The following is a 10000-nucleotide window of genomic DNA, read 5'->3' as shown; positions in this document are numbered from 1 at the left end:
TCACCAACCCCTAAAAGATAATAAAGTAAGGTAAAATTACGGTCGCCTGTACTTTAATAAAATACGGTTGAGAACAGTACGGAGAATTTCCGATTAAAATAACGGTTTTTTTTTAACAGTGGATGTAAACAAAAGAACGGCTCCGGCTATCATATTTCAAGGGTACTCACACATTGAGTTTCGATAACACTTCACATTTTTAAGGTTTCATGTTATGCAGGAGACAAAAATCCCCTTTTATGTGTAGATGTTTTGAAGTATATTCCTCCAACAATGTCTAATTTTTTTTAAGTTTTGTGGTCTATATATAATCTGAAAAGAAGATAGAAACAATCGGTAGATAAACGAATTGCTTATTTGTTATTATAATACTTTGAAAACATCTGCATTAAAAGATTTTTTTAGTCTCCTGCGTTTGCCAGAACGTGGTTGTTATTTTTTTAATTTCATTTGTTATTATTCGGTTTATTCTATACATAATCATTCTAGATTTTTATATGGTAAATAATAGCAGCTGTTTTAAAGTTACGTTATGTATCAAATCTAAATTATCCTAGGACATAATGTTTATGGTATACCGAATAAACTAAATGTTACCTCAAATTTTGTTAAACATTTTAATGTTAGATTATTGAAACTTTATATATACTGTATTTATCAAAGACATAAGTACTATTATAGCAATCAAGAGGAAATGTAGTAATAATTATACGATTATATAAGTATTTATTACTGGTTATAAAGATGAAATCAAAAGTTAAACATATCTCATTCCTCGCCACCGTTACCCCTACATTAAGGGGTCGGTTGCCGGATGCTGCCTCTCCATTGCCCTCTATCAAAGGCATGCTCTTCCATTAAACCTCTTCTCTCCATATCATCTTTCACCTTATCTCGCCATCTAATTCTCTGCCTTCCTGTCAATCTTCCACCCTTAACGCGTTCCTCCCAAACCCAAGTTTAACATATAATTGGTTCAAATATGGAGAAAATACAATTAGACGTTAGATAGGACATATTTAAAGGTTGTCTAACTATACTATAAAACCTCTGGATATAATGATTTTAACTAAAAACCTCTAGGTATAATGATCGTACCTTGAAGCTTCTAGGTATAATGATCATAACTTGAAACCTGTTTCATGATGTTCGTAACTCAAAAATTCTAACTATAATGCTCGTAACTTGAAACAGCTTTGAAAGCCGATCTTCGTCAAGATATCAGAAATGTATAAAATCATATTCATTAAAGTTGTAGAATATTAATCTTCCTTCATTCATCGAAGAAATATTTTCTTTGATGATGAACCTTTTAAATGTAGCTTTAGGAATTACGTATTTCTCTAGAGGTGAACTTTTTTCCTTAAAATGCAGCATTAGGAATTATGTTTTTCTCTTGAAGCTGGCATTTTATTTAAAATGCAGCATTACGAATGTTGTTTTTCTTTTCAAGAAGAATCTTATAAATGCAGCATTAGGAATTATGTTTTTCTCTTGAAGGTGAACGTTTCATTTAAAAGGCAGCATTAAAAATTCTGCTTTTCTCTTAAAGATGAACCTTTTAAATGCAACGTTAGGAATTGTTTTTCTCTTGAACATTAACCTTTTCATTTTAAATACTGGATTGGGAAGTTTTTCTTTCTCTTGAAGATGAATCTTTTAAATGCATCCTTAGATATTATGTTTTCTCTTGAAGATGAAGCTTTCAAATACACGATTAAGAATCAAAGGTTTCTCTTAACGATTAACCTTTCCTGTGAAATGCAGCATTAGGAATTTTTCTTATAGATAAACAATATTGCTTCATGTTAAAGTGCATTTCTTGAGCATAGGTGTTGAAATTTATAATCAACATCGCAATTGCATGATAAATGAAATATGATTTTGCGTCAGAAACTGTACATTTTGCTTCTGCTGCTTTTCACGTGCTTGAGGTGAAAAAATCAGTAGAGTTTGCAGTATGTCCTTCTTTTTTATCATTTTTCATATCGAACATGTTAAAAAATTATTAACAAGAACAGAAGAATTATTCAAGCAGTATTTGTTTTTCATTAATCTAGATTTTTTTTTGCAGAATTGTGTATTTATTTTTACAACTCGTGCATATATATATATACTGTATATATGCATGCATATATGTATGTATGTATGTATGTATGTATGTATATATATATATATATATATATATATATATATATATATATATATATATATATGTATATATATACATTACACACACACACACACACACACACATATATATATATATATATATATATATATATATATATATATATATATATATATATATATATATATATATATGTATGTATGTATGCATGTATGTATACATATATATATATATATATATATATATATATTATATATATACATGTATATATAGATTGAAAGATAGACATAGATATATATATATATATTTATATATATATGTGTGTGTGTGTGTGTATGTGTATGTATATGCATAGATAGAAATATAGATAGTCATAGGTATATAAGTTAATCAGACAAAAGAGTGATGTTCGCATTTAACTAGAAAAATTCATTTCAACTCATCTAATTCTGTCGTTCAGATAATTTCATATACATTTTATTATTTACATTCTGTGTTCTCTTTCAAACTGCTTTGTAATAAACGCACAAGAATCTCTTAGTATGTGAGAGAATTATCAGTGTTTTTCTCAAAAAAGGAAAATAAAGAGTTTAAACCTATCTTATTGTTTAATTTTTCATTATTATTATTATTATTATTATTATTATTATTATTATTATCATCATTAGGTAAGTTACAACCCTAGGTGGAAAAGTAGGAGGCTATAGCACCAAGGACTCCAACAAGGATAAATAGCCCAGTGAGGAAAGAAATTAAGGAAATAAACTACTTGAGAAGTAGTGAACAGTTAAAATAAAACATTTTAAGAACTGTAACAATATGAAGATAACTCTTTCAAATAAAAACTTCAAAAACAAGTAGAAGATAATTGAGATAGAATAGTGTGCCCGAGTGTACCCTCAAGCAAGAGAATTTTACGCCCAAGACAGTGTAAGACCATGGTATAGAGACTATAGCACTACGGAACACTAAAGAACAATAGTTTAATTTTGGAGTGTCCTAGAAGAACTGCGTACCAGAGCTAAAGTCTCAATAATTAAAATAAACCCTTTAACTGTAACAAATTTAAAACTAGACTGCAACTGGCTAAAGCCAGTGGCGGAGGATTCCCTGCAAAATAGGTGTGGAAATGCTTTCGTCAATCAGTAAAAGATATTGTGTAATGGTTTATTGGCCTAATGACCCCTTGACTAAATTTTGAGTTATGTTAACAAACTATTCTAAAGCAATTTATCTGTATAATAGCAGGTATACGAAGGTAAAACAGGCATCAATGACAAATATAGAGAAAATGACCTTTGAACTTGAAGACAATGGGCACTTACAAGGTCATGTGAAGGTCACGGGTTAAATTTGACCCCTTATCCTAAAAGAGCATGTGCCAATGGGAGGGGGGAGGGTCAACAAAACATCACCTTTTGCCTACGTTAATATTTCTCCATGAAATAGCCAAAATGACCTTGAAAATGAGGGTCAAGGTCAAATTTGACATTTGATTTGGAGGTTTTATGCATATGTTTGGGGTAGTTTACCATAGCATGCTACGACCAAAACCAGTATTTCATGGAGAAATTGCCAAAGTCACGATTTCTACAATGTCAAAAATAGTTAAAAATCTATATTAAAAAAAGTAATTAAGCCGTCGCTACAAAAGTTAAGCTAACCTTAGATAAATATATAGGGCATCATATGCCACTAAGATCAGGGCTCTGGGCCTTCCGGTTTTTTGAGATCTCGGAAATAAACCTGTTTTGAGCCGGTTTGGCCATTAGCGACCTTGACCTTGACCTACTTGCATTAAAGTAGGGCAATATCTGGGGATTTACCTCTGTATCATTGTCCATAAGGCCCTTAGCCATACGGCTTATACTTTAGGCCTAATGGCAATTTCAAATTTTACAAATTTTGCCTTTAAAAGCCCCTGTGACCTTGAATAGTAGGTCAAGGTCACTTAAACTGGGTCTATGGCATATTCTTACCATAGGCTACCTATGATAATTATTTCAGATTTCTTGCGAAAAAAAAAAAAACGCGCGGAAAGAATAATAATAATACCAAAAACAATAGTATTTCCTTATGGGGAATCCTAATAACCCTTTCATATAAAAACTACAAAAAAAATCAAGAGGAAGAGAAATAAGATAGAATAGTGTGCCCGAGTGTACCCTCAAACAAGAGAATTCTACCTCAGGACAGTGGGAGAATATAGTGCAGAGGCTATAGTACTACGCAAGACTAAAGAACAAAGGCTTATTTGGAATATCCTTCTCCTAGATTCCTAGAAGACCTGCTTACCATAGCTAAAGAGTCTCTTTTACCCTCACCAAGAGGAAAGTAGCCACTGAACAATTACAGTGCAGTAAGAAGAATTGTTTGGTAATCTCAGTGTTGTCAGGTGTTTAAGGACAGATGAAAATAAGGAAAGAATAAGTCAGACTATTCGGCGAATGTGTCGGCAAAGGAAAAATGTGCCGTAACATGTAGTATTGTCTAGTCAGTCAAAGGACCCAATAATTCTCAAGCGGTAATATCTAACGGGTGGTTGGTGCCCTGGCCAACCTACTAACTAAAAAACTAAGTAAGTCTCTTATAGTAGCCCAAAATCGCTGATACTTATTTTAAGAACTAGGTGTAAGTCGTGAAAGCTTAAAGTGGCGGGGCGTGTATTTCGTCAAAGTTTTGCATCAAGTGCCATAATCGGTGGCAAAGTTTTTAGGTTTTACTCGCCAGTTCCAGTCTTTCACGACTTTCCTTCGCTTGGGCCCAGTGAGAGACACGTCCGGGCAACATCAGTTCTGGTTGATACTTGTAAGGGTGATCATCATTGGATGACAGAAGTCTTTGGGGGGAAAACTCACAACAGATCAGAATCAGGCGTGCGGGGTCTGGGTTACAATGATGCCAGATGGTATAAGCAAATCAAACCGATACAGTCTTTCTTTATAAAGGGAAATATTTTAATTGCGTTCATTTATTTACATAATATGTCTCACCTCTCTCAGTTTAACTGTCTGTGTATGTTGAACAGGTTGACATAAGTCTTTTTTTATAGTTTGAATATGAAAGATATGTCTTAATGTTACTGCTCTTAAAGTTTTTTATTATAATGTTTACTACTTCTCTTGTAGTTTGTTCATTTCCTAATTTCCCCTCTCCACTGGCTTATTTTCCATGTTGGAGCCCTGGGGCTTATATCATCCTACTTTTTTCAATTAGGGTTGTCGCTTAGCTAGTAATGATAATAATACTAATTCTCTCTCTCTCTCTCTCTCTCTCTCTCTCTCTCTCTCTCTCTCTCTCTCTCTCTCTCTCTTTCGTTACATCAGTTGCGCGAGTCGATGGGAACCCCGTTACCGTGACAGCCGCAGCACAGCCTGGAGTATCGGTGGCCCCACGCGGCGCGCGCCATTGACAGGGACACAGAACCTTGGCTTGACTCGCTAGTCTATTGGCTCTCAGTGCCTGTGTGACTGTGAGAAAGGAAGGTGATCGACTCCTGGTCGTAGTGGTTCTCCTGACACCTTGCTTGGTTACGTGTGCTGGGAGCTCAATAAGACCCCTGTGTTCTTCTTGGGTGATTGAAAAGAAAATCTCGAAGTGTCCAAGATTCAATTCATTGTGATTTCGTATTGGGTTTCTTAAGAGAAAAGTGTTGATTCAGCGGTTTATTTTGAAAAAGGAAATAAAAGCCGGTATTTTATTCGAGGAACGTATGTTTAAGAGCAAGAATTCAAATAGTCTTATCTTTTCCATTTTCTATTTTGAGCTTTGAGGTTGGCCGCTGCAATTTGTTTTTGACACCTGCCGCCGCCCGGAGTACTAACACTCGCAAGCCTTACCTACTAACACACCCCCTTTGACCAGGGTACCGGTAGGCCTGCCCGCAGGCCTGCCCACCCATCTCAACCCCACACAACTCAGCCCACACCCACGCCCACAATGGACCAGGTTGGTCGAGCAGTGAGACGGGCGGCTCCTAGGAGCTGGCCTGGCTTGCGTCAAGTTCTGTCGAGGACCGAACCTCGTTTCTGTTACCATCAGTGCATGCCTCTTTCAGTTGTGAAATACAGACATCTCAGTCATAGATACTCTTCCTCTACTTATTGTTCTTCCTCCGCCGTTGCCAGAGCCACTGCTACTGCTACTGCTGCTGCTGTTACTACTACTTCTGCTGCCGCTGCTGCATGCGTTGCTTCTTTTCATACCCATAGAGTAAGTTAGTGTTTTAGGACCCATGTCTCCCTTTTAAAAGTACAAAAAAAAAAAAAAAATTAAGCGGAAGATGAACTGTACGTTTCGGAGGTACCTCGTTCCAATAAACTTTTCAGGAGGAATATGTTCTGTCCTTTTTTATAGTCTATCGTCATTATTATTATTATTAATTGCTAAGCTACAACCCTAGCTGGAAAAGCAAGATGCTATAAGCCCAGGGGCCCCTAAAGGGAAAAATAGCCCAGTAAGGAAAGGAAACAAGGAAAAATTAAATATTTTAAAAACAGTAACAACATTGAAATAAATAATTTCTAGATAAACTAAAATACTTTAAAAAAAGAGACAAAGCTCAATATGTCATTCTTCCTTGGACCTTCACTTAACTAAAATAAAAAGTTAATTTAAAAAGAAATATATAAGTTCTTTCCCTTTACAAACTAAAAGTAATAAGTCCAGGTTCAAATATTTACTTTTATTCCCTATTTTCTTTTTCAAATAATAAGAAATGGAATTTATTTCAAATTATATACGATTAACATCTCAGTTCCTATTACTGATTGACTCCTCATTCAGAAGATTAGATTTTCCTGCAACATCAGGAAAGGAGAAATCTTTTAAAATACTTCCTTTCCTTTGACCTCCAATGCTATCACATTTCAAAAAACCCTCACCTGGAAAAAAAGGTCATCTCATTTCCGCCATTTCCTCTCCTTTATTGCATCCCACTACTCTCCCCCCACCCCCTTCTCACACTGCAAGCCCCTCAATAACTCCCCCCCCCCCCTACCAGTAAGAAAAAAAGGTTAATCCGAGGTACAGCATTACATCAAGCATATAAATTTAGATGTTTTTCCTGTGTTCCTTTCCATAGCTAGGACCAAAGGCACGCCCAGTTTTAGTGTACATATGTTGCACCGGCTTTGTTTTCTTCTTCTTCTTCTTCTTCTTCTTCTTCTTCTTCTTCTTCTTCTTCTTCGTCCTTTCTCAGATGTGCACGGGAGTAGGTGAAGCCTTGACCTCATTACGCGCGAATGTCTTGGAATAACTCTATCTCAATTGGCACCACGTAAGGACGAGAGAGAGAGAGAGAGAGAGAGAGAGAGAGAGAGAGAGAGAGAGAGAGAGATCGGCATCTACTATGATACGGGAGATAAGATTAAGATGAAACTCTATAGTAAGCAGAAGATTTTTTTGCTCACAAGTGATTAATGAGAAGAGAAAACAAACGGATGTGTTACCAATCAAGTTCATCCAAAAGCGCATCTAAAATTACACAGGCATAGATATTTGCATCTAAGAAGTGATAAGAATTATGGATGATGTTGTTGGTATTAACGTATGAGGGGAAGAGGTTGCATTAGTTTGATTATTTTTTATATATTATACACCGTAGGTAATTCAGCTTTGTAATAAACGAATGCCCCGAAGGTAATACATATATTAAACTTAGGAGAAACTTATATAGTAGAAAAAAAAAAGTTATGTAGACTCATATATGACATAGATATTGGAATTTCTAATTACAATTATTGATCTTCAGATCCAGTTATGGCCAAGTGCCTTTCTACTTATAAGATGAAGGAGGTTTACGTGTTATGGATATAAAGATCTAGTCTGTATTCAACAAAAGACAAGAGAGAGAGAGAGAGAGAGAGAGAGAGAGAGAGAGAGAGAGAGAGAGAGAGAGAGAGATATTTAATATAATGCGTTTACATGTAAATGGCAATTGGTATTAACGCCAATAGTACCGTCTATGAGAGAGAGAGAGAGAGAGAGGAGAGAGAGAGAGAGAGAGAGAGAGAGAGAGAGAGAGAGAGAGAGAGAGAGAGAGAAATTTTCATGAGATCTGTTCATTCTTAGAGAGAGAGAGAGAGAGAGAAATTTTCATGAGATCCGTTCTTTCTTAGAGAGAGAGAGAGAGAGAGAGAGAGAGAGAGAGAGAGAGAGAGAGAGAGAGAGAGAGAGATAATTTTCTTTAACAAGATCCGTTCATTCTTTCGCTAGTCCACTAGTCTATCGATCTCTAATATCTAGCAACGTTGGGGCAGGTCGATTCTTGGCAGGGTTACCTGCAATAAAATCCAGACGCATTAGCCAAGGGAGTTCCATGATCGTTACTAAAACAGATGGCACATTTTATGATTCTAGTGAGAGTGCCAACACCCGAGTGTGTTGACAAGACGATTGTAAACATGGCTGTCTTTTATTTATAAAGTCTGTGGCATAAACAAAGATATTTTCTTTTCTTTCATTAAGTAACTGGTATCGATACTAGAATTTTCATTAAATGATATAGATCAATTTTCATTCGGTAACTGATATTGCTAGTTTAATTTTCATTAATTAACTGACATTCCAGCTAGATTTTCTTGAAGTAATTGATACTTTTGTTATAATTTTTATCAAGTAACTGACATTGCAGTTGAATTTTCATGAAGTAACTGACATTGCAGTTGAATTTTCATGAAGTAACTGACATTGCAGTTGAATTTTCATGAAGTAACTGACATTGCAGTTGAATTTTTATGAAGTAACTGACATTGCAGTTGAATTTTTATGAAGTAACTGACATTGCAGTTGAATTTTCATGAAGTAACTGACATTGCAGTTGAATTTTTATGAAGTAACTGACATTGCAGTTGAATTTTTATGAAGTAACTGACATTGCAGTTGAATTTTCATGAAGTAACTGACATTGCAGTTGAATTTTCATGAAGTAACTGACATTGCAGTTGAATTTTCATGAAGTAACTGACATTGCAGTTGAATTTTTATGAAGTAACTGACATTGCAGTTGAATTTTTATGAAGTAACTGACATTGCAGTTGAATTTTCATCAAGTAACTGACATTGCAGTTGAATTTTCATGAAGTAACTGACAATGCAGTTGAATTTTCATTAAGTAACTGACATTGCAGTTGAATTTTCATGAAGTAACTGACATTGCAGTTGAATTTTCATGAAGTAACTGACATTGCAGTTGAATTTTTATGAAGTAACTGACATTGCAGTTGAATTTTCATGAAGTAACTGACATTGCAGTTGAATTTTCATGAAGTAACTGACAATGCAGTTGAATTTTCATTAAGTAACTGACATTGCAGCTAAATTTCCACGAAGTAACTGATATTCAGAAAAAAAAATAATTAATTAACTGAAATTGTTGTCGAAATATTCCTTAAGTAGCTTGAATATCTGTCAAAATTTTCATTAAGTAGCTGAAATCGTTGTCGAAATTTACAATAAATGCTGTACATTTCCGTCGAAATTTTTATTAAGTAACTGAAATTTCTGTTGAAACATTTATTAAATAAAGCTACTGAAATTTACTTTTCCTTAAGATATTGAAATTGATTTAAAATTGCCTAAGTAACAAATATTGCCAAAAAAATTATCGCCAGTAAGTAATAATGTTTTCGCCAAAATACTAATTGAATTTATTACTTTCAAAACTGTTAGTAAGTCACTGGTATCGAAGGCAAAGTGATAGTGCCATGACTATCATGATGCGTGTGCCTTTAATTTTGCATAGAAATTGAGCAAAATACAAGAGAGAGAGAGAGAGAGAGAGAGAGAGAGAGAGAGAGAGAGAGAGAGAGAGAGAGAGAGAGAGAGAATTCCAATACTTTATCAAAACTTCCTCCTTTTTCGGTTTTT

At 34.7% G+C, this 10000-nt stretch overlaps 1 protein-coding gene across 3 annotated transcripts in view; it reads left to right on the top strand.

The window, feature by feature from the left end:
* The first annotated feature begins 5531 nt into the window (after positions 1-5531).
* LOC137638048 (glutaminase kidney isoform, mitochondrial-like) overlaps positions 5532-10000 on the top strand; it is a 480442-nt gene continuing 475973 nt past the window's right edge. The window contains exon 1 of one of the 3 annotated variants that reach the window (XM_068370139.1): positions 5532-6079. In XM_068370139.1, the coding sequence (XP_068226240.1) occupies positions 6071-6079 (9 nt within the window). In that variant the 5' untranslated portion in view covers positions 5532-6070. Of the gene's footprint in view, positions 6344-10000 lie in introns of all 3 variants that reach the window. The other 2 variants (XM_068370142.1, XM_068370138.1) reach the window with 2 other exon arrangements.

This window comes from Palaemon carinicauda, chromosome 3 (genome assembly GCF_036898095.1).
Source record: "Palaemon carinicauda isolate YSFRI2023 chromosome 3, ASM3689809v2, whole genome shotgun sequence".
Classification (NCBI taxonomy): Eukaryota; Metazoa; Arthropoda; class Malacostraca; order Decapoda; family Palaemonidae; genus Palaemon; species Palaemon carinicauda.
Note: the sequence above shows the minus strand (reverse complement) of the source record. Positions and strands in the feature narration are given on the sequence as shown.